The sequence below is a fragment of the Megascapheus bottae genome, chromosome 26 (genome assembly GCF_031878675.1).
Source record: "Megascapheus bottae isolate mThoBot1 chromosome 26, mThoBot2.hap1, whole genome shotgun sequence".
NCBI lineage: Eukaryota > Metazoa > Chordata > Mammalia > Rodentia > Geomyidae > Megascapheus > Megascapheus bottae.
In genome coordinates, this window is record NC_143534.1 from 1,142,757 (window position 1) to 1,170,327 (window position 27,571).

Sequence of the window (27,571 nt, forward strand, 5' to 3'; positions counted from 1 at the left end):
TCTCGTGCCGGGTGCGGGCCCAGCGTGGGGCTCTGAAGAGGGCCCTCCCCGGCCCTGTCCTTGGGGCTGGCCCTGGACGGGTCTCCGGCCGTGAATGGACCCCCTGGCGGCCCTCCCCACGCCCCGCGGACGTGAGCCCCCACCTTGACGTAGAAGCGGACGAGGGCCCTGCGAAGGTCGAACACCTGCAGCATGGTGGCGGCGCTGTTGTCCAGGATGCGGTAGCCTTCCAGGACGTAGCGCTCGCGGGCCACCTCCCAGGTGAGCCAGCGCAGGCGGAAGGCTGCGTGGCAGGACAGCAGGTGGGGCAGAGGGCCCGGCCAGCAGCGGCAGCAGCCTCCGTCCTCCTCCCCTTCCATGATGGCCTCCACCTCCCTCTGCTGGCAGTAGGTTCCTGTCCGGGCACGGCTTGGGGTGAGCAGGGCGGCTCGCGCCCTCCGGGGCCGCCTGGCCCACGCACGCCCCGTGCGGCCTCTGCTCTCCGCGATGTGTGCGTGGCTGGGCAGTGGTCAGAGCACGCAGGGCAGCCCGGGTGCAGGACTGCCCAAACCCCACTCCACGATCGCAGTCTCCATCCAGCTCTCCACGGCACTCGGCTGCCATTCCCGTCAAAGCTCACGCATGCACCTCGACGTGTCTGTCTGTCTGCAGCCTCAGGACCTGAGTGCGGGCAGGGGCCGCACTCAATCTGAGTTTAAGAATTAGTCTGGGGAGCATTTTGATGCTTTAGTTCCGACAAATGAGACTTCTTAATTAGAAGTCAGGAACACGAGTGTCTGCCCTGAGTGTGTCTGGCAGGTTACAGAGGTGTCGTCACGTGGACGTCTGCTGACTTCCTATGTGCATAGCCACAGGGTGTCTGTGTGTGTGTGTGTGTGTGTGTGTGTGTGTGTGTGTGTAAGAGAGACAGAGACAGAGACACAGAGAGAGACAGAGAGAGAGATGGAAAGAGACAGAGAGACAGACGGAGACAGATGGAGACAGAGAGACAGATGGAGAGACAGAGAGAGAGAGACGGAGAGACAGAGAGAGATACAGAAGGGAGAGAGGGGAGAGAGAGAAGGAGAGAAGGAAGGAAGGAGGGAAGGAAGGAGGGAAGGAGGGAAGGAGGGATGGAGGGAGGGGGCCCATGCTGTGAACACACAGCTCATATTTCTACTGCTGACTTCCTCAGCAGGCTGTGGGCCAGAGACTCACAGGTCTAGATTTTCACTGTCCCAGGCTGTGTGGGAGGATATTAAATTTGAACCCAATGAAGCCTGCTGTTTAGAAACATAGAGAATCTGAAAGAAAAGGAAAGGAAGTTTGGACAACACCTAAAGATGTAAACAGACCTCCAGGAACGCCACAGTGTGTGCTACAGAGATTGAACAGAGCAGTCATCTTAGGTCAACTGAGTTCTTCCTGTAGCCAAAGCACAATTGAGATTCTGCCAGGCTTTGGGCTGTAAAGTCCCCCTGTCCCAAACCCTGGTCAAACTAGGCCAAAGACAGTGCACTGCGGGAGCGTGAGGGGCCCAGGCCAGTTGGCCGGCGTTTTCCGGAAGACACTGCTGCTGGTGTGAACTCAGGCCAGCTGTCCAGGGAATCCTTAGACCAGAGGCAGCCCTAGGTGGGCTCTGGGTTTTCCCATAGGGATCAAGCCACGCTCTGATAGGCCAGTCGATGGGCTTCCGTGTGACGGAGCCTCTATTTCCCAGGCTGACCTGGGCCTATGCTCATCAGAAGACCCGAGGAGAGGCAGTTCTGCAAGCCCCCTCCCAAGGCATCTTAGCAGCTCAGACCCAGTCCCCACGCCCGGCGATGCCTGCACCCACCTCGGAACTCCAGCCCTCGGAGCTGGAAGGTGACAAGGCCATTTCCAATTTCAATCAGGTGCACAAAGGCATTGAGGTCATCTGAAGCCAAAATGAAGCAATCGCCAGAGCTGTAGTTTCCCCACCGGCCGAGGAGTAAGTCCCCACAGAGCGACTCCTGGAGCGTCCGTGTCAGGTGCTCGTAGAAGATGGAGTTGAGGTTGTTGTCGTCGCTTCCTGGGGCCAACATGGAGACCACAGCGGAAGATTACTGAGGTGCCAGGTCCTCGGAAGGAAGGCATGAGTGAGGGAAGCATCTGTCGCCTGGCCACGCAAGTTGTTTGACATTGAAATGAGACAACGCAATTCAGGTCTTCAAAGGCAATGCTGTGACCTGGGGCATCTGGGCACTTAGGAAAAGGCATGGCCCTTCTAGTCAGAGCAAAGCAGGACTGGCCCCTGCTCCTGGGATCACCAAGCCCCACGGTGGCACGGTGGCACAGACGTGCACCCGTCCCCCACCTCCATGCCTGCGCACGAGCGTCCACCCGAAAGAAATCTGACTCTCTGAATCTTTAAATGCAGGTGGGATCAACGTAAAGGGGTTGGGCTTAGTGACCTTTGACCAGCACATGTCCAGTAGAAGCCCTTTGGCCACGTTTGCCTTCTCAAGGGGACGACGGTCGCTGTGCGAGGCGAAGCCAGGGCTGGTACATTAGGTACGTTGTGTACACTTTCAGCTTACATTGGCTTACTTAGGTGTCTGCACAAAGCATTCCTACTCTTCCTAGATGGGGTCTGAGGTACTGAGGAGAAAGTGAGGCCAATAAAAACACCTCATTTAAAAGTACAGTTGACATTTGCATTCCGATAAGAGCAAGGAGGAGAGAGAACAAAAAATGAAATGGCTGGTGGAAAGGAAAAGAAAGAGCCAAGTAACGTGAAGCAGGCCAGCCTTCCGCAGCCTACTGCAGACAGGCGTCTCCAGAGGAGCCGGGACCCCACGGGGTTTGCCTCCACAGACACCCTTCTCGGGAACAACCCCTGCGTTTACTGTCTGTGCGCCAGTAAAATGGCCCAGCAGACTCGCTCAGCCTGGACAAGCCCTCGTCAGTTCTTCACAGCCAAATCCCCCCGGGGCTCAGCCGCTGATTTGTGCTACTTTGCCTGCTCACCACCCAGGAGCTGGCAGTCCCTCCGGGGCTCCACCGAGCCGGGGGCTCACCTGGGTCGCGTTCCATCTGCACGGCCAGTCTCGTGTTGGAGTTGTCCACGTGTCTTGTTCTAGGAGGGCCACAGAGGTAAAAGGTCAGAGCTGTCCTGCCTGCTAGAGCGGGATTGGCACCAGGGAGAGGCTGGTGACCCAGTGGGAAGAGGAGGGGAGAGGGGAGGACGGTGTGAAAGGGGGGGAGGTGAGTGCAAAGCCCTGAGTTCAAACCCCACTGCCACCCAAAAACCCGAACACATGAGAAAATATAATTAACACAGAACAGAGTTCACGCGGACGGGACTCGCTGCGGGCCTTGCCCTCTCCTGCCCTTCCCTAGCGCTCTAGGCTCCAGCCACCCCCCCATCTTCCCGTGTCCACGCCCTCCGCATGCCCACCCCACCCCTAATCTTCCTGCCCTCCCTCCCACACCCGCCCCTGCTCACTCTCATCCCTCAGCTTTCACTCCCCGCCCCACCCACTGCTCCCCTCCCTCTCTGCTCCCTCCTGTTCCCCCAGCTCAGTGAGCATCCATCCTGCTTGGGGGGCTCCCGACCTCTGCTCTGGATCAGGGTCTCTGGTTCTGTGTTCCTTCCGCGTGCTTCCCCTCTTCAGAGTGCTTGGAAGCCTGTCCTTTGAAAAGGCTCAGGCTGCAACCCACGCGGGCCCCTGGGCTCCCACATGGAGCCTTAATCTCACCCCAGGGACAGACAGGTCTGAGAGTGGGACTGGGAGGGGAGAAGGCCATTTGTCTCCCTCCTTGGAGAACTCAAAGCCTCGTGGAAGCTCTGTGAACCCCAATGCCTCTCCTCAAGGGAGCGTGGTAAGAAGGGGTCAGTCCAGCTCCAGGCTCTGGGCTCTCGGAGGTGGCCCCCCCTGCTCAGGGCTGCCCTCCCGAGAATTCCCCACCGACCCTGCGCAGGTGCTAATTAGCTCAGTAATTGGATTGTGGCTCTGCTGTCCTGTCACATAACATCAAGTCTGTTGTTCGGGGGAGGACTGTGGGCTCCGGTCCGCATCTCCAGAGACACGTGCAGATGTTAGGGCGCACACCACAGGTGACCCCCACGTGTGCCTGTCAGAGTTGCTATGCCTGTGGACATGTGCGTCCAGGCACGGCCAGGGACCCCCAGGCCTCTCTGGGGAGGCCCAGTGGCCTTGAAGCCCCTCTGGCTCTGTCAGCACAGAGCGCAGGTGGCAGAGCATGGGGGGCGGAGGGGGGTGAGGAGAGCTCCCTATCCCCGCTGGCTGCCTGCCCCCACCACTCCCTCCCTCAAACATCTGCTCTCCCTGTGGGTTCTCGAGCCACTGATCATTTCCCAGTCGTTTTCTCTCTGGTGTCACTTCCGATCCCCTTTCCAGCCCACGCCAGCTGTGGAAGGCTGAGTCCTGCACTGGTCAGGGACTCTGGCTGGCTGGGGTGGGAAGCCGGGCAGCGTGTGATTGGGAGGGGAAGGCTGTTCTGTCCACGGACAGCGGGTTCTGTCCACGGACAGCGGCACCTGGGCCCGGTGTCTGCCCCCCCCCCCCCCCCCGCCGGCCCCGCCTGCGCCTCTGACAGCCCTGTGAGACCTTGCAAAGCTAGTGGTGCTGGCTCTGCCATGTTCTGAGGCTGCTCTGCCAGGAAAGTTATTTCCCAAGGACTCACGGTGGCCTAGCTGTCAGGCTGGCATGGCGCGAGGGCAGAGGGTGCCTTGCTGGCACTGGCCCCTTCCTTCCTTCCTTCCTAAAGATCCACCCTTTCCTGGCGGATGCTCATGGGTAGCCTGGCTAGGAGATCCGGGTACTTGACTGGTCCTGGATTGGGGCCTGAGTTCCTTCAGTGACTTGGGAGCTCTGAGACACCAAGGCATTTTTGATTAAAGAAAGATTGTTTTCTTCCATCTATTTCATCCAATTTTCTAGAATTACCTCGGGTGGTAAGACTGAGAACATCATTACTAAAAACTCAATTCAATGACAGGGTTTCCAACGTTCCTGGAATGGTGTCTTCCACTCTGTGTGTGGGCTTGTGCACACTGGGCCGTGCGTGTGTGTGTGCGCGTGCGCACGCGTGCACACGGGCACTGTCTCCTCTGCTGTCCCCTTACCTCTTCTGGGTCTCAAGCGCCCTCAGCTCCCCTGTGCTGAATGCACATGGAGGGCACTTCCCCTCCCTCTCATGTTCAAGACTATCCTCATGTCATTTTTCACCTGCATGACCGCTTGCCTGATCTGCACAGAGGCGAGGCGGCAATGTATGGAGACAGCCCGTGCTTGGGATGGTGGAAGATGGCTTCCTGAATAATAGACAAGGAAACCACTGGAGTCCGTGTCCCTCTGCTCCCAGGGGGCCCGAAGGCCTCCAGCAAGCTCAGAGCTGGACAAGGGCTCTGCCCCCAGGGAAGCAGGGTTAGATCCCTCATACAACAAGACTGCACAAGACCCGGGCGTCCCGAGTCCTCCATGACCATGGCAAGCAGGCAGGAGAGCCACCACCACGAGGCCGTGACAACCTCGGCCTTGCTTAGTTGCAGGCTTGGCAAGACAGTCTTCCCTTCCCAGACACCTGGAGCTGCTCAGTAGATCCCAGCCAGGCAGCGAGAAGCGTGCCATGGCGCCGGCTGTGCTGCCGGCCTTCCTTTGCTTAGAACGCACTGGTCCCATCTCCATCCCCCCAACCACCGCTCTGCCCTCCTGCTGTCCCTGCTGCCCCCCCTTCACCCCAATCCTTCACCAGCCCCGAGGCCACCTCGCCACTCTGCACTTTTCAATCTGTCCACTGCTAGGCAAAACAGAAGTGGAGCCCAAAATGAGTAACAAGCTCCCGGGTGTGACCTGAGCCCCAGCCCTCTGCGGCTCCTCCACGGGGCCCTGGCCTGGAGCTGTCTCCACAGCGGCTCCTCCCAGGCCGCCAGTGTCTGGCCCTGCCTGGGCCGGGCACCGGGCTGGTTCACCACCTGCACACAGCGGCAGCAGCATGGGCCAAGTGCATCGTGTCACTTCTCCACGGAAGCGGCATTCCGACACAGACCCGGGATTGCTGCAGAGGGGGTGTGGCCGGCCTCGGTGGAAGAGGCTCCACCGGACGTCCTGGGCTCAGGTGCAGAGATGGCAGGCACCTTCTCTGAATGGCTTACAGCTAGGCTTACAGTGATGAAGCCTCTGCAGGCACAGGCGGAAGAGCACCGCCCCCAGAGGGGCTCGGCGAGAAAGGAACGGAGAACTCGTCTTAAGAGTTTGAGAGCAGGAGTGCTGTGGGTCCTGCGTGATGGCTGGGATCTGACCCGGAGCTCAGACGTCCTCAGGCAGCCTGGGCCCGAGTGTCCCCTGACAGTCTGTGAGGAGCCTGGGACTCGCTCTATGGACCCTTGCCCCTGTCCTAGCCTGGACCTGTAAGCCACGTGGCCACAGAGCCAGCCACTGCTCCCCCAAGCACCATCGGCCTGCCGCTGTGGAAGAAAATGACAGCCTGCCCATACCGACTAATGCCAGGGCACCGTGAGCCCTGCCTTCCACTGTGCACGGAGTGGCGAGACGCTGACATGGTGACAGGACAGAGGGTGGACCCGGGGAAGCCTGGCCTGGGAGCAGACGTGCTGCCAATGTCAGGACTCATGGCCAGGCCGTCCCTCTGGGTCACCTGCGGAAAGCCCCCAGGACCCAGAGCCCTGGGCTGCTCCCCACCTCCATTCACTATCCTCCACCTTCCTCCAGCGCCTCCATGCCAGGCGCGGAGTGGATGGGCTGGGAAGTTCACTGGAGCCCAGATCTACCCGGAGATCAGATCTACCCCAGCCCAGATCTACCCGCAGATCAGATCTACCCCAGTCCAGATCTACCCGGAGATCAGATCTACCCCAGGCCAGATCTACCCGGAGATCAGATCTACCCCAGGCCAGATCTACCCGGAGATCAGATCTACCCCAGCCCAGATCTACCCGGAGATCAGATCTACCCCAGCCCAGATCTACCCAGAGATCAGATCTACCCTAGCCCAGATCTACCCGCAGATCAGATCTACCCCAGGCCAGATCTACCTGGAGATCAGATCTACCCCAGGCCAGATCTACCAGGAGATCAGATCTACCCTAGCCCAGATCTACCTGGAGATCAGATCTACCCCAGGCCAGATCTACCAGGAGATCAGATCTACCCTAGCCCAGATCTACCTGGAGATCAGATCTACCCTAGCCCAGATCTACCCAGAGATCAGATCTACCCCAGGCCAGCTCTGCCTCAAGCCCTGCAACCAGACGGAGAAGCTGCATGCCTGGACCCCGCCAGGGCCGTCAGCGCTGATTTATCTCTTACTTGTAGTTTTTCTCCCAGAATTTCACTGGCCTGACATAGGAGGTGAGGAAAATGACGCTCCCCAGAAATGGGCTCAAAGGAGTGGAGAAGACTGCCGTGGCCAGCGCCTGGAAGAAAAGCATGGCCGAGTCTGAGAGGCAGAGTCAAGGCAAACAGATGCATCCCCTCAAGGGGCCCGAGCGTGCCTCCACACTGGCCAGGAAGCCCCTGCTCCATGCTCACGCACGGGCAGACGGGCCCTGGACCTTGCACATAGACTGGAAATACAGAGCCTGAGAGGCCTCCTGCCAGCTTCCTTCCCTGTTGGGGACCGACTGTGGGGTCAATGACCTTGGACCTGACCTTGGACCTACACAACTGTATACACAAGGAAGTAACTCTTATCAGGATGACTTTAAGCAATGTCAATCAGTTCTTATCAGGATGACTTTAAGCAATGTCAATCAGTTCTTATCATGATGACTTTAAGCAATGTTAATCCTTTCTCATTTATCCTGTATGTGATTTGTTTACTATTTTGTATGAATGTAGCCTCTGGCAGTTCCCTAGTTTTAAGAAGAGTATTTAAAGTCGGAACTAAAAATAAACAAGACAGAGTCTTAGGCGGCAGTCTGGAGCTCACAGCCTTCTTGGACTGCTGACTTGGGCTGTAGTCCTCCCGAACTCCATCTGTTTGTCTCTCTTCTATTTTTTCCTAGTCCTTGCCCCTATTTCAGGAATCCCAATCCGCGAACCCTGGTTTGCTGCCGGCTGGCCCCGGCACTTCCCCTCCTCACAGAGACCCCGGGGGCCCAGACCAGCACCTCCCAAAGGGTCCAACCCAGGGGAGAAGGGCTGGAACATCAGCACTCATCACTAAAAGAGGAAAAGCCATCACGGACGCTCGGAAGGCTGCATGGCGGGGTCGGTGTGCGGTGTGTGTCTAATTACCAGAAACAGCAGTCTCCCGCAGGCTCCACACACACTCAGAGCGCTGGTACTCCTGGCTTTCCCAGGGGTTTACAAGCTCAGACACCAACAGAGACGGAGGGGGATACATGCTAGCACTGGAGAAAGCGATTTACCCACAAGCCCATTCAACTCCCCGCTCTCGGGGGACGGAGGCCTGCTTTTAATGGAGTGATAGAATAATTAACGCTGCACGGAGGTGGGGTCCAGGCCGACCCTGAGGAAGCAGTGGTGTGGACAGCACACTCCCTCAACCCTGTCTCTCACCCCGCCCTTCATGCCATGTGGAAAGGGCCCTGACGAGGGAAACAGAGGCCCAAGGAACTGAGCCGTCAGAGGCAGGGAGGTGGGGCCATTCACACCGCGGAAATGTTTTCTCCGGGTTTGTTCTGCCAAATGACTTTGAGAAATACCAGGGGCGGTCTGGGGACAGAAATCCAGCACAATTAGCCCTTCTAGGCGGGCTCTTGACTTGCTCTCAGGAAAGTTTAAAACAAATGACCCCCAAAATGCACCTTGGAATCAATGCAGAGGAATTGGAAATATCTATAGACAAATGGGAGGCCTGGGAACTTTCTACCAATCTCTCTCCTCAGGAGTGTTTTTAGTCAACTCCTTTATCTCTCCATACGCACATGTACACACATATGCACATGTACAAATATACACCCAAGTGTGCATGAATGCACAGTGCACAGAGAACAAATGATCATGCAGAATCACAGAAAAAAACATTTAAGAAAGCCAAGCTTTCTTGGCTAATAACCATAAAACTAAGCAGTCACTGATCATTCTGCTCTTCAAAAATATGGGTAATTCCATTCATATCTAGATGTCTGTGTTTTGAAAAGTGCTGAAATGTGTTTACACACATGTATATGTAACCACTGCATGACATCATAACACAATGCATAGCAGATGTATGCTCTGCCCTGCCCAGCAATGTGTAATAATGGCAGACTGGTCTGCCCTACTTCGTACAAGTCAGCCGAGCTGGGGCAGTAGCTTGCGTGTGCATGGGGGGGGTGCTGTCCTGCTGCAGCTCTGGGCACAGAAAATGGAAGCCTGGGAAAACACAAAAGGCGCGCGCACACCGCGAGGCTGGAGGAGCCCTGCGCGAGGAGGCCTCTTTCAAGCGAAGTGGCCCGCAGGGAATCTGAAGTACCTCCTTGTATCCCCATTAAAATGTAATCGGGGAGACTCTTAAGTGTTTTTACTGCCAGGTTCCCTGAAAAGCTCCAGTCTACACCGCGTGAGTCCCCGCGTGGGCCGAGCACAGACGCAGAAAGGATACGAGGAACAGCAAAGAGCTGGGCAAAGACGTGGAAGGAGGAGCCCCAGGCCATCTGCCAGGGAGCCACGTAGGCCAGCACAAACTGGAGCTTGTGGAGCAGGTCCCCGAGCTGGAGGAGAAGAGAGGAGAGCGTCAGAGAGGCTGGCCAGGCCCCTGGAACCAGACCGAGGTCACCCAGGACACCTGCCCCTGCCAGAGAGCACCTCTGCCTTTGCACCTTACCTTCCTTCTCCCTGCACCAAACGCAGTCCCCCAGCGTCAGGGCCCACCTGCGAGGCTCCCCGGGTCGGGCTAGGGGCGTGTGTGTCTGGGCCCTTTCCACAGGAATGTGCGTGTGCGTGCTGTTCTCCTTGCCCGCATTCCTCCTGGAGGCACGGCCTTGCAAGCCAGCTGTCCTCAGCCGTGTGCGTGGGGTCCGCTGCACGGCCTCGGTCTCGCTTGCTGGAGACCACCTCCCCACTCGGAACCCACAAGCCACGAAGACCAGAAAGCTGAGCAGGGAAGGGGGTCTTCACATGTGCCAGCTCGAGAAAGCCGGAGCGGGGAGAGGGGCTCGCACTGCCTGTGGGTGAGCCAGGTGCCGGGGAAGACTGAGAAGTGGAGGCCCAGCTCCACAGCTGGCACTTCCCGAGACGGCTGGCCCACGCCACCCAGGCCACCCCAGCCCCCGCCGTCCACCAGGCCATACTCCAGCTAGCATCTCAGCCAACAAAGCACACGCCCCACCCAGGCATGGCCACAAAGAACAGAAAACTGGAATCTTAACTCAAGCTCTTGTAGGCCTCATGAGAAGACAGCCTGGCCAGGTAAACAACGCTATGAAGGAAAGGCACGGAGAAGCCACATCACTCAGCACAGCCGGGAAAAGCCAACGGGAGAGGGGGTGACAGGTTGGCTCTGAGAAAATCACCACAGGAAGTTGGTGGAATCCTCTCCAGGTTTTCTTCCTGTGGTTTCCTCCCTCATTCTCCCTGTGGCTCTCATCGTTACTGGCATTTCCGGAAGCCAGTGTGAAGCAGAATGAAGCATTTGGGCCAGCATCAGACAGGAGCCCAGGGAGAAAGTTCTCCAAAGCACAGCAGACACAGGACAGGGCTCCGACGTTGGGCGTCTACTGAGCCGGGTCAGAACCCGGGTCTAAGACCACGGGACTCGAGCACAAGCCAGCAGTGGATTTTTGATGAAAGCTGGAGACTAGTAAGGAGAGGAGAGCAGGGTTTGGCCCTAAGAGAAGGAGGAGAGGCTGGAGAGAGGTGTAGACAAAGACAAGTGGAGAGGGAAGGGGGCACCCTTCTTGAGGACTGCGGAGGAATGTGAATCCTGCAGTGGAGAGGGGGATTTTGGTAATCTTCATTTCAGGCCACTGTAGGGAGCCCCCGAGGGCCGATTGCCTGTGTTTCTGGGTTGCTAGGCAGGCAGCGTGGTTAAAGCCCCTGGGTCCTTCTGGAAGGGGCCAGCAGCTGAGAGGCGCATGGCTCCAGGCTGTGTCAGCTCCAGGCCCGCTTGGGCTCACACACAGCAGTCGTCACCGGCTCACCGGCTCTGTGCCACTCTTCAGAAGATGCTTATAGACCCAGAGGCTGTAGTTCAAGCATAGACTCCAGCCCCGACTCCCTTCGGAGGAAGACAAGCTTTCCTTCACGGCCTGCCCGGGCCATGCTCGCACAGTCGGCCCGTGCCGCCCAGGAAATCACACTGACCTCCGGGCTAGGGCATGAGGACGGGGACAGTGGGACGGGGGCCCCAAGCTGGTAAGTGGGTCAGGCCAGCATGTGATCAGGCACAGGCCCGGGGAGGGCCAGGTCTGCAGGCGCAGACCCCCGCAAGCCCAACCTGGCTGCCCTGTGATTAAATGAATCCGTTACAATGATTTTCTGCTTAGCACAGCACCTCGCATTCATGCATAAGCAAATCCAGCAATCAGCCAGCCGGGGGACCACGCTCCGCACGTCTGTGCTCTAATTGCAGCTCCGGCCCATGGTGTCATTCTGGAGCCTCCCTCAGCCTCCTCCTGCTAATGAATATTGAGAAGAATGAAAAGCAGGCTTAGGAAGTAGCCTCGGCCGAGCCGGGCACGGTGGCGCAGGTCTGAAATCCCAGCTACGTAGGAAGTAGAAATAGGAAGGCTGTGGTCTAAGGGCAAGAGCACAAGACCTTGTCTGATGATAAAACTAGAGCAGAAAGGCCTGGGGTGTGGGCTGTTCTGCTGTTCTAAGGGTCCTGGTGGTCAGCTCTTCACACTCTGGTTCCTGCCCCACTCCTCCATGCAGCCTTAGTCAGGTGGCAGGGTGGAGGATGGCCGCCCTCCCTGGGCCCAAGGCTAGTCTGTGTTGTAGGCCCATTGTAGGTTGGCCCAGCCGGGGGGGCCTGCTGGGCTGGAAAGGGCCAGTCACAGACACGTCCATTCTGACACGGGGACACTGGAATGGTGCCTGGTTCTGGGAAGAGTCAGGCAGGTGGGTTTGCTGTCTTCTCCTGCCTGGAATCACACGGGGCCTAGCGCCCTGCCAACATGTACTCAAGGAATGAGCGCGTAGTCTTGAACAGGATGTTTTGGGCAAGTTCTCCATAAAATCATGTGTTCTTTAAAAACAAGAAAAGGGTAGCTGTACTTTTTGTACACCTCACACCCAGGCTCGCCTACCTGCACTCACAGAATTACAGGGAAATGCCATTTGGAAATGTTCCCTGCCCCTGAACTTGAACTGCAGCCCAGAGGCCGGTCCTGTGCAATTATTCATCAAACAACCTCCCCATTAATTTTAATTGGCTAAATGGTAAAAGCTGTGCTCCATGTTGATCTAAGGGCCTGCAGACTGTCATGCTGAATGTGCTCAAAATGCTGGCAAGGTCCTAGGCGGGTGGGGTTTCTCCAGGCCACACTTCTGCAACCTCTTCCAACTATAAGGATGACAAGTCTCTAGGAAGGACGGCTTCCTGTGGCCAGCTGGGGCCCAAGGTTGGGGACAAGAGGGCTTCTGCCACCCATGCTCCCACAACAAACAACCCCCTCACCCCCACATCCTGCTGTGTCTCCACCGCCTGGACACACTGCACATGGCCTGTATGACAGAGGTGACAGGGCTGAGGAGGAGGGGCTGATTCCCCAGGGTGGTGTCTCCTGGGTATGGCTGGAGAGCCCTAGCGTCTGGGGAGGGGGCCGGCCGGGCAGGCTGTGTTCCAGGTTGAGGCAGGCTGCCATCTGGGGCTGGGGCAGGCCCGGCCAGGCCTCCATGTGCCATGCCCACCTGTGGCCCTCTACCCTGCACTTGCAAATTACACTCCACTTGCATGTTTATTGACAGTTGTGCTGTGAGTGGTCTCCACACCAGGGTGAGAGTGGCAGGGCTGGGGTTCAACAGGGACTGGGTTCACTGTGATGGAATGTGAATATCACCAGGGTCGGGACACCCCGGGTCTGGGGATGCCTCTGGACCCGAGAAGAGCCATGTCACGTAGGGAAGGATTGCAGGTGTGTGCATTTCCAAGCTGGTTATGGGAGGCAGGGGGAAGCTGCACCCAAAGAAGCCCGGGGCTGGATGGGCAGAAAGTAAGATGATCAGAGCCACAAGCCCTCCGACCAGGCCAGGGTCTGGGATGAGTGCTGGGAGATCCTCGCCTGCCCAGAGGAGGACAGAAGACTGGCTGTGACGGTGACCACTCCGCAAGGTGGGAGACTTCTCATTCTATGACCCCCCCCCCAAATCAAAGAGAAAGCCAGCAGGGGGCAGAGGAAGAGTAGAAAAAAATGACCGCAGAACTGACGCAGGAAGAAGTGACAAAAATGAAAACGGGGCGGGGGGGGTGAGACTTAAAATGTTAAGTTCATGACCAAAGGGACAAGTGTGGATGACGTCAGCCTTGGGAAGAACCAGACTGCCACACGGACGGAATCCACAGGGAGAGCAGCACAGAAGAAGGGTCGCCACAGAGCAGGTCGACCGGACGTCATTCAGGTCCCTCCCTTCCCACCTCCAGACCAGTGTGGTCAGGGAGGGGTGGTCACCTCCCACCTGGAGCCGTCCACCTGCCAGCCTGCGCGCTCCGTCCTGGGAGGGCTCCCTGCCTGCTTTCCAGAGGATGAACTTTAACTCGAGCAGAACTCAGGGGACGAACACACCCAGGGGGCACAGCTGCCAGGTGCCGGGAGCCGGGTGGAGGCCAAAGAAAAGGTGGACTGCACAGGACGACTGCCAGGCTGCAGTCCAGAGCAGGCGGGGTCCAGAGAACTGACGCCCAGGCAGCACCCGGGCGAGGCATCCCTGAGCATTTGAAGTCAAGACTCCACCTTAAACCGTGAACACACGGGGGGAGAGATGCCTCCTCCTGTCAGAAAACAAAGCAATGGCCCACTGGACTTGCCTTGCTAAATACAATGGACACCAGGAAGAAATCCAGCAGGAAGCCCTCGGAAGCGTCTTTGTAGTCGAAGTGGAAAAAGATCACGGTGAAGCCCAGGGTGACGAACTGGTGTGCGGGGTGGCAGAAGGAAGTACGCAGAAGCTTCATGGCAGCCACGATCATGAGGAGAATGTCCCAGCTGTGGGGAGAGAGGGGGGCCGGTGGCTCAGGGCAGTGAGGTCACGCCTCGGCCCCCTCCCCCCGGGGAGGCTCTGCTCTGTCCTCAGAGCTGGCAGCATCTTGTTCTAGGGTGAAGACACTGGAAAGGGAGCCAGAGGAGGAAGGTGGTGGGGGGCAGACTCAGTCCTGCACAGCAGTGGGGCTTGGGCATGTCTTCCACAGCCTGCCAGAAAGCACGTCGCCATGCAGATGGCCAGGAGAACAAGCCACCATCCACTTACTGGGCGCCGAGCCTCTGGTGATTGCTTATGGAGAAGGCGTTGAGAGTGAGGCCATTCAGAGTGATGGCTGGATACAAGATGTATTTCTCAAAGCACTGAAGCCAGACGTACAGCCTCTCAAACCACATCAAACGGGCGAGATCTGAAAGAAAGAAAACCCAGGCAGGACAGTGGCTGGCGAGGTTCTTTCCTTAAGAAGAGAAAAGAGTACACTTCCCCATGTGCCACTGCAGGGTGAGACCCAGACTCCAGACCTACAGCAGGCCACGTCTCCTCCACAGAGTCCACACCAGGACACACTCCCGCCACAGAGCCCACACCAGTCCACGTCTCCTCCACAGAGTCCACACCAGGACACACTCCCGCCACAGAGCCCACACCAGTCCACGTCTCCTCCACAGAGTCCACACCAGGCCACACTCCCTCCACAGAGTCCACACCAGGACACGTCTCCTCCACAGAGTCCACACCAGGACACACTCCCTCCACAGAGTCCACACCAGGACACACTCCCTCCACAGAGTCCACACCAGGACACGTCTCCTCCACAGAGTCCACACCAGGACACACTCCCTCCACAGAGTCCACACCAGTCCACATCTCCTCCACAGAGTCCACACCAGGACACACTCCCACCACAGAGTCCACAGCAGGACACACTCCCGCCACAGAGTCCACACCAGTCCACATCTCCTCCACAGAGTCCACACCAGGACACACTCCCTCCACAGAGTCCACACCAGGACACACTCCCGCCACAGAGCCCACACCAGTCCACGTCTCCTCCACAGAGTCCACACCAGGCCACATCTCCTCCACAGAGTCCACACCAGGACACACTCCCTCCACAGAGTCCACACCAGGCCACACTCCCTCCACAGAGTCCACACCAGTCCACGTCTCCTCCACAGAGTCCACACCAGGCCATGTCTCCTCCACAGAGTCCACACTAGGACACACTCCCTCCACAGAGTGCATACCAGGCCACACTCCCTCCACAGAGTCTACACCAGGCCACACTCCCTCCACAGAGTTCACACCAGGACACATCTCCTCCAAAGAGTCCACACCAGGCCACACTCCCTCCACAGAGTCTACACCAGGCCACACTCCCTCCACAGAGTCTACACCAGGCAACACTCCCTCCACAGAGTTCACACCAGGACACATCTCCTCCACAGAGTCCACACCAGGACACACTCCCTCCACAGAGTCCACACCAGGCCACACTCCCTCCACAGAGTCCACACCAGGCCACACTCCCTCCACAGAGTCTACACCAGTCCACACTCCCTCCACAGAGTCTACACCAGGCCACATCTCCTCCACAGAGTCCATACCAGGACACATCTCCTCCAAAGAGTCCACACCAGGACACACTCCCTCCACAGAGTCCACACCAGGACACATCTCCTCCACAGAGTCCACACCAGGACACATCTCCTCCAAAGAGTCCACACCAGGCCACACTCCCTCCACAGAGTCTACACCAGGCCACACTCCCTCCACAGAGTCCACACCAGTCCACATCTCCTCCACAGAGTCCACACCAGGACACATCTCCTCCATAGAGTCCACACCAGGACACATCTCCTCCAAAGAGTCCACACCAGGCCACACTCCCTCCACAGAGTCCACACCAGGACACATCTCCTCCACAGAGTCCATACCAGGACACATCTCCTCCAAAGAGTCCACACCAGGCCACACTCCCTCCACAGAGTCCATACCAGGACACATCTCCTCCACAGAGTCCACACCAGGACACATCTCCTCCAAAGAGTCCACACCAGGCCACACTCCCTCCACAGAGTCTACACCAGGCCACACTCCCTCCACAGAGTCCACACCAGGCCACACTCCCTCCACAGAGTCTACACCAGGCCACATCTCCTCCACAGAGTCCACACCAGGCCACACTCCCTCCACAGAGTCCACACCAGGACACATCTCCTCCACAGAGTCCACACCAGGACACATCTCCTCCAAAGAGTCCACACCAGGACACATCTCCTCCACAGAGTCCACACCAGGACACACTCCCTCCACAGAGTCCACACCAGGCCACACTTCCTCCACAGAGTCCACACCAGGCCACACTCCCTCCACAGAGTCCACACCAGGCCACACTCCCTCCACAGAGTCCACACCAGGACACATCTCCTCCACAGAGTCCACACCAGGACACATCTCCTCCACAGAGTCCACACCAGGACACATCTCCTCCACAGAGTCCACACCAGGACACATCTCCTCCACAGAGTCCACACCAGGACACATCTCCTCCACAGAGTCCACACCAGGACACACTCCCTCCACAGAGTCCACACCAGGACACATCTCCTCCACAGAGTCCACACCAGGCCACATCTCCTCCACAGAGTCCACACCAGGCCACATCTCCTCCACAGAGTCCACACCAGGACACATCTCCTCCACAGAGTCCACACCAGGACACATCTCCTCCACAGAGTCCACACCAGGACACATCTCCTCCACAGAGTCCACACCAGGACACACTCCTTCCACAGAGTCCACACCAGGACACATCCCCTCCACAGAGTCCATACCAGGACACACTCCCTCCACAGAGTCCACACCAGGCCATGTCTCCTCCACAGAGTCCACACCAGGCCTGGTCTCCCCCTCCCAGTCCCGGCCTGCTGGCCCGTCCCGGGACATGGAGCAGGCACAACATGCACCTTCCACCCACCTCTCCACTCAGTGCTTCCTGGAAGCCGGGAGCCCCCGTCCAGAGCTCTTATGTCCTGCTGGACTTCTGCCCCTGAGCTTTGTAGCTATCCCTGCCCAGGACACAGGGCCAGGCCAGACAATCTCCCTGCCTCAGTCTCCCTGGGGCTCCTTGAGCTGCCCTGCTCGTAGCTGTCCTGCCCCAGCTCCCCTGTCCAGCAGCCGGCCGTCCCCACTCATTTCCTCCATTTTCTTTGCAGACGTCCCGATCCTTGGCTTGCTGGCTTTCCTTTGTCCTCTTTATGCTGATGTTTTCATTTCCTTGAGCTGGTTTCCTCGGCAACCCCGAGGTTAGTGTGACCTCCACGCTACACGCAGATGGGCTGTGACCTCGGCCTCCGCTCTCCCTGACTCTAGAGAGAAATCCTCCCAGAAGCTTCCTCTTCTCCCCTGAAGGACCCTTCAAATACACCATGCTGGACACTGGACAGCCAGCTCTGGGGAACTACTCTCGCCGTTCCTCCTTCTCCCCCTCCTCCCTGTCTGGAAGCAGTGGGGTTTATGATTGCTAGGTTGCTGCTCTACCACTTGAGACCAGTCCCCAGCTCAGTTTGGACGGGCTATTCTGGAGATAGAGTCTGGCAGAGCTTGCTGTGGGATGTCTTCTAAGCTGTGACCTCTGGGCCACAGCCTCCTGAGAAGCTGAGGATTATAGGTGTGAGGGCCTGGCACCCAACCCTATTGATGTGCTGTGTATTCACTCAGCTGTGCATGCACGGAGCTTTGGAATTATTCAAAATCTGTCTTCCCACTCAGGCCTGGGGTCATGGTGGGGCATGGTGGGGCCGAGGCAGTGATGCTTTATCTATCTTACAAACAACACAACAAAAGCACCAAGGCTACAGCAGCTCTCGCTCACCACTGGGGGCCAGGAGGGAAGAAAGGGGCCGGGTCCACATGCAGATGTGGAAGAGACAGCCCTGGTGGTCCCTGGGTGGACGAGGCAGAGGTGGCCGTGGGCGAGGCCTCATGTGCACTCAGCAGCAAGCACGGCTGCTTATGCCCCAGGGACAGACGACAGGAAGGACGTTCTAAGAACCATGTGTGGGGTGGGACTGGGTGGGGAGCCAGGCTAGTCCTGTTAATTCTCACTTATCTCCGAATCCTTCTGCCAACCTCAGGAACTTATTCCAGTGGCCCCCTTCAGTCTCCAGGGGAAGAGCTGAAAACCCAGGAGCAGAAAGACGCTGAGACAGGACCGTAAGCCTGGACTCGGGCGCTCACAGAGATCCAACTTCATCCTCTTTGGGGCAGTGCTTACAGATGCAATGACGGGGAAGACTTCTTCCCTGGGTCCCCAAGTTCCCCCATGCTCACACCCAGGAGAGTTGAAAGGAAAATCCTGGCCATGATATTTTACGACCGCCTTTCCGTGAGGCCCTGAATTTGCACAGAGACCATAAAAAGACATTGTTATTTCTGTTTCCCTGGGAATATTAGGCCCCTGAGCCACAGAATGCAAAGTAATGATGCCATTTGCAAGTTTATAGACGGGTCCTAACAATTGAAGGCTCTGAATCTGCTTAAAGAGTTTTCAGTCATGTTTCATTTAGCTGCTAATGCTTCTAAAATAGGTCTTTCTCAATGAATAAAAATTAATCAGAGCTCCCCAGACCTCGGAGCAGAAATGGCTCTCCAGAGCCTCAGCTGCAGGTTGGGTGGGGCTGTGGAGGGGTGGTCCTTCCCCCAGCCAGGGATCCTGTCAGTGTGTCACCACGTGTCACAGCCAGCAAGGCTCCCTTCTCACCTCCACCCACGCCTGCACATGGGGCGCCACGCCAGGCCCTTGGGGACGCAGGTGCACTCTGGACCGAGGCGGGAGGATGGCGCTGGAGCAGTGTGTACTGCAGGCCTGCAGTCTGAGTGTGGTGGGCACACGGCCCTGTGCCCGCCCCGCCCCTGCCCGGAGGCGCTGACCTGTGGGGTCCTGAGCCCGCCGCTGCTCACTGCTCTTCAGGATGGGGTGCGACACCCACAGCCAGGGGTGGTGCTTGCGGAGCTGGGGCAGCAGATGGTGGGTGATGAGTCCCACAACGCCCGCCAGGGCAAACAGCACCACGCTGAGGAAGGGCTGCCGGAGGGAGGGAACAGCCAGGTCACACACGGGAGGGCAGAGGGAGGATGAAGGGAAAAGGGGCTAGGGAGAGGGAGCCCAAGAGGGCTGCCTGGAGCCATCCATCCGCATGGCATGGCGCTGCCCCGTCTTCTCCCTGAGAGAAGATGCTCTCAGAGCTGGAGGTGCGGCTCCAATGGCAGAGCATGAAACCTTGAGTGCAAACCCAGTACCACAAGCCAAGAGCAAGGCCCAGCCCTGGTCTTAAGTCCCCTGGGCCCTGGACAACGTGGGTCACCTACTCGTAAGGACAGGAACACCGTGCTTGCGCTGACTGCGAACGAGAGGACAGCGGCCAGGGAGCAGAAGAGCAGATCCGACCGCAGGACGCCCATCTGGAAGAGAGAAGGGGGTCATCTCCCCTCCTGGTTCCTCTCAGCACCCCCGCCTGTGAGCCTGGAAGGCTGGACCCCTGCCCTCCCCCTCCCGGAATCCTCTAGGTGGCGAGGGTCTGTCCTGCTGTGCTCTGGGTGACCGCTTTAATCTCACACTGCGCAGTTCCTAACCCACTTTTTCCCAGTTGTGGTACAAACACACAGGCAGTCACCGCCTGCTCAGAGTTCTTCTTGTGGTCCTGTCAGCGTGGCGGCGCACGACTCTGGCAGGTGTGATTCCTCTCTGCATGTCCACCTCCGACCTGACAGCTGCCTGGCTGGCCGGCCATTTTGCTGCTGTGTTTGCGAAGGCTTTCTGGGGTATTTTCTTCAGAATGTCGGCTTGTCCTCTGCACAGGGGCAAGTTCCCTGTGCACCCATCCTCTCCCTCCAGCCCTTCACGGCTCTCCCCCCGCTGGCTTCCCCTGGCGACTGCACAGGGCTTAGTGCATGAAGCTCTTCATTCTCCCCGTCTGCCTTTAAATCCTACACTCTGAACAACTAATCTTGGTTGTGACATTTACTTTTCACATAAGACATTCACATAAATAATGTGTCTCTCTCTGTGTTTCTCTGATCCAGTAATCCCATCCCCTAATCTTCCACCGGTCTCACACTTTGTTCTCAGGATTTAGTCTTTGTAAGATGTTCAAATCTCAAAGCACTAAGTCCCTTTTTTATTATCCTTTTTATTCAAGTTCTTTTAAAACTACTAACTGCTGTTCTTCTAAATAGACCTTAGCCGGTGACTCTAATTCCTTTGGAGGTGTTTTCACCTATGCTAAACCTACCACATTATTTGAAAAGAATTGGTGTTTTATCAATCTGTCTTCCTATCCCGCGCTGTGTTGGGAGTGGCCCCTGGGTCAGCATTTACCAGGAAGCTCATCCTGCCCTTCCTTCTTCTCGTGTCTCTGCTCACCCACAGCCTTCCCGTAGAATGGGCCAGAAGAAGCTGCAGGTGGCTCACGCCTGAAAGCCCAGCTACTCGGAAGGCTGAGGAGATTGAATCCAGGCAGGCAGAAAAATCTGCCGGGCTCCACCTCCAGAAATAAGTGGCAAAGAGCTAAGCTGGAGGCATGCGTAGCTCCATGTAGCTCCGGGCTCGCAGGGCAGGAGCCTGAAAAATGCACGCGCGTCGCTGTCCACAGTGCTAACCGGAGTCAGGTAGGGAGGCCCATCTGCTCCAAGGATGGCTGCCAGGAGCAGGGCCTGCTGTGTAAGATGCCTTGGAGCTTCTTCCTTCCTTTCTGTGGCCAGGAAGTGGCTCCCGTCTGCTGCCAAAGCCATGCGTCTGAAGCCCCCGGGCCAGTGCCAGGACTAAGCAGATGTCCAGGGCCTCTCAGGAGGTCCCGGGAAGAGCTGAGCTCAGAAGCCGAGGCAGAAGAGGCTGAGCTCATCACAAGTGCAGCTGGCCTTTGTGTGGAACGGGAAGAGCTTTTTTGCTGGGGCCAGCCTCCTGCTGGGTCAGTGCCAGCCACCGACCTGCTTCCCCACAGCCCTCCCCGGACAGGCAGCTCGGGAGCCCTGAGAGCCAGGCCACAGCCAGGCCTGGGGTCTCCTTCTGCCTCTCCTCATACCTCTGGGCTCACTGCAGCCCAAGGGCCTCAGCCAGCCCTGCTCCCAGCCGGGCCCACCACAGACCACGGGACTCAAGCATCTCACCACTGAATCCTTCATCTTCTGCGGGAGAGGGTCTGCCGCCGACTCTTCCAGGTTTTGATGCAAAAATTTGGGGAACATGCTGCACTGAATAAAGGAGCTAAAGGAAGAAAACCCAGGCTTTACTTCAGAGGACCCAGGCCTGCATGGCTCTCCCACCCCTCAGCACCCAGACAAGCGCCCTCCCCACCGCAGTTAGTCACGTGTGTGCCATGTGCTCCTGGAGGCCAGGAGGCTGCGCCTGAGTGTGTCTTAGAGTTGAATGGCCACGTGCGGGGCCAGAGCTCCCCCTCCCCAGGGCTCCAGGGCTTCTTCCCTCCTGCCGGTTCCCTCAGCTCCATCCTCACCCTGTGCCGGCTGCATGAGGTCCTGCCAGCCTGCGCCCCACTGTGGGGTCCCCAGAAGGGCTCTTGGGGCCCAAATGCATCTACCCTCAAGTGGCCGGAGACTGGGCACCTCTAAAAACCCAGCCACAAAACTCCTTTTGGAGTAGAAGGGCAGTGGCCTCGGCGAGGACAAGGAGCAGCAGGACTTCCCGAAAGCCTCTTTACCGAGGCGCCGGCCCGGCCCGCAGGCCACCCCGGAGCCAGGCAGCGGGGAGGGTGTCCCCAGCGGGTCTGTGCTGCTGACCCAGGAAGGCCACGGACATCCGCTCGGCTCACTACAAAAGCAGTGGGCACCGGAGGGGGAGCGATCAGCTCCCCTGCTCCCCGGCTCGTTTACAGCCCCCGTCAGAGGCCGGTGAGGGCCAGAGGCGGCCACCCAGCTCCGTGTGCAGGGTGGCAGCGGCGGCGGTGCCGGTGTGGGCAGGGCCAGCGGGCGGCTACTCACAGGAGCACGGAGGGGTCGCTGCTCTGCCTGCTCAGGTGGTAGCACAGCGCGACCAGGAGCCCACAGAAGGCGGAGAAGAGGGCGGGGATGTGCTGCAGGCTCCAAGGCTCCTAGGGAGAGATGGAGGGGGCTGAGCAGGGCCCCCCCCCCCCCGCCCGCCCGGGGCCAGGCCTCCCGCCCCCTGCCCCGCCCTCCAGATCCTGACAGCGCAGCACACACCCCAGAGCCACTGTCCATCACGGCCCCCGCCGGGCACTGCCAGCCACCCAGGATCCCGGGCTTCCCAGGACCGCCCCACCTCCCCACAGCTCCCTGCTGCAGGCAGCAGGGCGTTCCAGCTTCGTTATTATCCGGGATAGATGCTCCATGTGGTTCCCAGTCTTAGGGAAAGAGAGACGGCGCACGTCTACATCCTCCACGAGGAAAGAGAGACGGCGCACGTCTACGTCCTCCACGAGGAAAGAGAGACGGCGCACGTCTACATCCTCCATGAGGAAAGAGAGACGGCGCACGTCTACGTCCTCCACGAGGAAAGAGAGACGGCGCACGTCTACATCCTCCATGAGGAAAGAGAGACAGCGCACGTCTACGTCCTCCACGAGGAAAGTGTGGCGCCATGGCACAGCCCCTGATCCTGGCTGTTTAAGAGACTGAGGTCAGGAAGATCAAGGTCCAGGGCCACCCCAAAACTGCCCCTCGCCGGCCATGGTGGCAGGCGCCTGGACACCAGGCTGTGGTCCAGCGGTGGTCGGGGAAGGAGAGACCATGTCTAAAAGTAACTGGGGCCCCAAAATGGGCCGGAGGCCCAGCTGGGTGCAAGATCTCTGCCTCTGGGGTCTCTGCGGATCAGAGCCAGCCCGAGCCCACGGGAGGACGAGGGGAGGGACAGGCCGGCCCCGCCCGGGGCAGGGAGATGCCGCCTCAGGAGGGTCACACAGACCGCCCTCGGTGACACCTGTGGTGGCCGTCTGAGGCCCAGCTGGCCCTTTGCTGGTTGGCCCCGCGGCAGCTCTCAAGCCTGGCGATTCGCCCTGAATGGGGACCGGGACCCGTGAGCAGCCCTTGTCCAGACGGCACTTCAGTGGGCGTGCTGCTCACCACGGAGGCTGTCCTGGGAGGAGACACGAAGATGGCATGCAGAAGGCTCTCCTTCCTGGGTGTCGGCGACAGGAACCGTGCCCTCTGATCCACACACGCACACACACGTGTTCAGAGGCACACACGCGTGTGGCAAGGGAAGGCAAATCTAAGCAGGAACCATTCAGAATCCTTTCACAGAGACAGGGTTGGGTACATTCTGTGTTCATGTGTTCCGTTCTTCCCGCCTGCCTCTCCCCAGGCTCGCGTCCACATCTGTGTTCACGTGTACATTCTGTGTTCACGTGTACATTCTGTGTTCACGTGTACATTCTGTGTTCACGTGTTCCGTCCTTCCCGCCTGCCCCTCCCCAGGCTCACGTCCACATCTGTGTTCACGTGTACATTCCGTGTTCACGTGTTCTGTCCTTCCTGCCTGCCCCTCCCCAGGCTCACGTCCACATCTGTGTTCATATGTACATTCCGAGTTCACGTGTTCCATCCTTCCCACCTGCCCCTCCCCAGGCTCGCGTCCACATCTGTGTTCACGTGTACATTCCATGTTCACGTGTTCCATCCTTCCCTCCTGCCTCTCCCCGGGCTCGCGTTCACATCTGTGTTCATGTGTACATTACGTGTTCACGTGTTCCGTCCTTCCCGCCTGCCTCTCCCCGGGCTCGCGTCCACATCTGTGTTCACATGTACATTCCATGTTCACGTGTTCCATCTTTCCCGCCTGCCTCTCCCCAGGCTCGCGTCGTCATCTGTGTTCACATGTACATTCCATGTTCACGTGTTCTGTCAATCCCGCCTGCCTCTCCCCAGGCTCATGTCCACATCTGTGTTCACGTGTACATTCCGTGTTCACGTGTTCCATCCTTCTTGCCTGCCTCTCCCCGGGCTCATGTCCACATCTGTGTTCACATGTACATTCCATGTTCACCTGTTCCGTCCTTCCCGCCTGCCTCTCCCCGGGGCTTGCGTCCACATCTGTGTTCACATGTACATTCCATGTTCACGTGTTCTGTCCTTCCCGCCTGCCTCTCCCTGGGCTCGCGTTCACATCTGTGTTCACATGTACATTCTGTGTTCACGTGTTCCGTCCTTCCCGCCTGCCTCTCCCCGGGGCTTGCGTTCACATCTGTGTTCACATGTACATTCCGTGTTCACATGTTCTGTCCTTCCCGCCTGCCCCTCCCCGGGCTCGTGTTCACATCTGTGTTCACATGTACATTCCGTGTTCACGTGTTCCGTCCTTCCCGCCTGTGTCTCCCCAGGCTCATGTCCACATCTGTGTTCATGTGTACATTCCGTGTTCACGTGTTCCGTCCTTCCCGCCTGCCCCTCCCTGGGCTCGCGTTCACATCTGTGTTCACATGTACATTCCGTGTTCACGTGTTCTGTCCTTCCCGCCTGCCTCTCCCTGGGCTCGCGTTCACATCTGTGTTCACATGTACATTCTGTGTTCACGTGTTCCGTCCTTCCCGCCTGCCTCTCTCCAGGGCTCGCCTCCAAAGGCAGTTCTGAGCGTGGGTGTTCATGTTAGAGACATATGTTTTGTCTTGATTTTTATATGCCTATGCATCATTTACATACTTATCACATGCGTGCACACACACACGCACCACAGACCCACAAATGCAGAGTTGAGAGGGAGGTCTGGCTGTGAACATCCATCACACACAGATAATGAAGCAGGCGGCGTGTGACAACGTGTCTAACTGCTCTGCGACGCGTCTCCAGGGCCCCTAGACGGGGAAAGACGGGATTGATCAGCGCTGGCTTATTAAAACTCCCACAGGTTTTGAGGTATTTTTATGGGACAGAAATAAAACTGTCTAACGGCTCACAATTCTGTGTGGATTTCACACGCACTGGGGACATGCTTTGATGAGAGTGCTTTTCACAGGAAAGCAGAGGCAGCCACCTCCTCAGGGGAAATTGATGGCTGATGAGCTGAGTGTGGTGATAATGTGGACATGAACAGGCCAAGCACCCGCTCTGCCCTGCCTTTCAGCTGAGATCAAATGCTTTCTTCCCGAACATTCAGAAATGCATCGTCTCACCCCACGAAGCATAGAATTGTGCAATACAGGAGGTTATCGGACAACCCAAAATAAGAATTAGACCGCGTCATGTCACTTTGATTCGGAGATCTTGTTTCTGACCTTTCTTTTTCTTGATGATGGTCCTGGAGTTTGAACTCGGCCTTGGGCTTGCCCCTCTGGTGTTCTGCCACTTGAGCCCTGGTCTGGCCTCAGGTCTCAGCCTCTGGCGTGGCAGGTATTCTAGGCGTGAGGTGCAGGCACTTGGCTCTGTCCTATACTTCTCTGAGTAAGAGGCAGTTGGGGTTGAGAGGTCTGGTAGGTCTGGTGTGTCACTCATCCCTGGAACCCCATCTCGCTCCCCACCTCACGGGGTCCCTGGGGCCACAGGCGTGGGTGGGTGATGGGTGTGCGCCACACTCTGCCGTGGCCCACGGCAGCTCATGGTCCTTGTGGGCCCTGGATGCTGGGCTGCCCGTGCACAGCTGGGGTCTGCCTCAGAGCGGCCTGAGAGTAGACAGCGCGGACAAACACGAGGAGCCGGCCTCCCCTAGGAGAGCAGCTAGAGCCGCTTCTCATTCCACACTCAGGTCTCTCCTCACGCTGCAGGGGAGACACCAGAGAAGAGTGAGCAGAGACCACAGGTCATCACAGGCAAGAAAGCCAAGAGACCACAGGTCACTGCAGGCGAGATGAGGGCTGGCAGATGGGTGACAGTTCCCCGGTGTGAGAGCCTAACTGCACGCACGCACACACACACACACACACACACACACACACACACACACACACGCACACACACGGCCCGAGTCTAGTGGTGAGGGGAGACTGCAGACACACAGACGTGGACTTGTGCTTTCCTCAGTCTCTACTCCTCTTTCCTTGTCTTGAGAAGCAAAGTGCAGAGTTTCGCCAGAGAACAAAGGTCCACCCTGGTGCTGAGAATAAATCCAGAACCTTGAGGTTGTTTTCTCCCCACAGTTAGATTCTGAGCCCCGCGCAGGGTGAGTTCCCGGCAGAGGTCTGGAGCACCGTGGACCAGCTGTTGTTAATGATGCTTAGGACACATCGGGTCAGAAAAACGCGCTTCAACCTCCCGTTCCCTTGTCCTCAATAAAACGGGACCTTTTGGTCAGGGATAATAAAAAGTAGGAATCACAGTTTACGGGGACAAACGCAAAGCCCAGCTAATTAACTGCAGAGCCATTGCTCCAGGGAGGGAAAACGCTGGCTGGCTCTGCGCATCACTGTCAAAGCCTGGAGCTGGCGAGGGCGCCCGTGTGTGTGTGTGTGTGTGTGTGTGTGTGTGTGTGTGTGTGTGTGTGTGTGTGTGGTCCCTAATTAATGTTCCAGAGGGTGAAATTCTTAGCCCCTCCGTGTACTCCTGACGCGTGACAGTCATAAAAAATCAGGGAAGCAGGCGCACTCAAGACCGCGACAGGGCTCTGCGCCTCTGGCCACAAGACCCCATGGGCCTCACTGGGCGGAGGTGTTGGACAGCTGGTCCGCCAGCAGGGCAGTGACAGCATGGGAGGCAGAAACTAAAGTGCCATGGAGGCAGCAGTGGGACCCCAGCTCAGAGGCGGGCGGGCCTGCTTCCTTCCTGAGGACCCCGTGTGGATTCACCAACCACACTCGCGCATTTCACAGCATTTAATCGGTGCTTTGCTGCTGAGTGGAGAGTCAAGGACAGACCATTAGCGAGCTCACCACTTACAAATGAGAAGAAAGGCAAATTGCTCCATTTGTCTCCTAACAAAAGGCATTTCCAGACAGAGCCAGAGCTTTACTACCAGCCTAAGCAAGAAGTTGGTATTGCCCTGAGAGAAGGGAAATCTTCCTGGCCCCCCTTGGAAAGTTGTCTCAGCTATGAAAGAAACTGGGAAGCAGCCTTTGCCATCCCGGAGAGCACAGCATGGCTGCACACAGCATGGCTGCACACAGCGTGGCGGCACCGGGGAAGGGACCCCCACGTCCACTTCTGTCAGGCCACACACAGGAGCAGAACAGAAACTCGCAAGGCCCTGCCTGGGACAGGAGGGAGACCTGGCTGGGGTGGCCCTGAGCCCCTGCTGCTGCCCTGCCTGCTGGACACCAGACAGAGCGGCCCTCAGAGAGGAAGAGCCCCAGAGTCGGTCTGCAGGGCCTGGACAAAGACGGCAAAAACAGCCTGTCCCCAGCTTCAGGTAAAGAACCTGAAGACTTCTCCTGTTGGTTTATCTGGTGCTGGCACTGGGGCTTGAACTCAGAGCCTTAAGCTCTTGCTTGGCTGTTTTGCTCAAGGCTGAGGCTCTACCACTTGAGTCATGCCTCCACTTCCAGGTTTGTGCTGGAGATCAAATCTCTGCACATCTGTCTGTCCAGGACCCTCCAACCTCA

At 57.9% G+C, this 27,571-nt stretch overlaps 1 protein-coding gene across 1 annotated transcript in view; it reads right to left on the reverse strand.

The window, feature by feature from the left end:
- Pcnx2 (pecanex 2) overlaps window positions 1-27,571 on the reverse strand; it is a 57,234-nt gene that overhangs the window by 10,747 nt on the left and 18,916 nt on the right. Inside the window, exons 16-26 of the mRNA XM_090318749.1 lie at window positions 22,071-22,180; window positions 21,243-21,339; window positions 19,446-19,538; window positions 19,008-19,161; window positions 14,340-14,481; window positions 13,900-14,077; window positions 9,538-9,646; window positions 7,296-7,425; window positions 3,021-3,079; window positions 1,817-2,032; window positions 144-394 (exon numbers count right to left, since the gene is read on the reverse strand). Of these exons, the coding sequence (XP_090174875.1) occupies window positions 144-394; window positions 1,817-2,032; window positions 3,021-3,079; window positions 7,296-7,425; window positions 9,538-9,646; window positions 13,900-14,077; window positions 14,340-14,481; window positions 19,008-19,161; window positions 19,446-19,538; window positions 21,243-21,339; window positions 22,071-22,180 (1,539 nt within the window). The remainder of the gene's footprint in view (window positions 1-143; window positions 395-1,816; window positions 2,033-3,020; window positions 3,080-7,295; window positions 7,426-9,537; window positions 9,647-13,899; window positions 14,078-14,339; window positions 14,482-19,007; window positions 19,162-19,445; window positions 19,539-21,242; window positions 21,340-22,070; window positions 22,181-27,571) is intronic.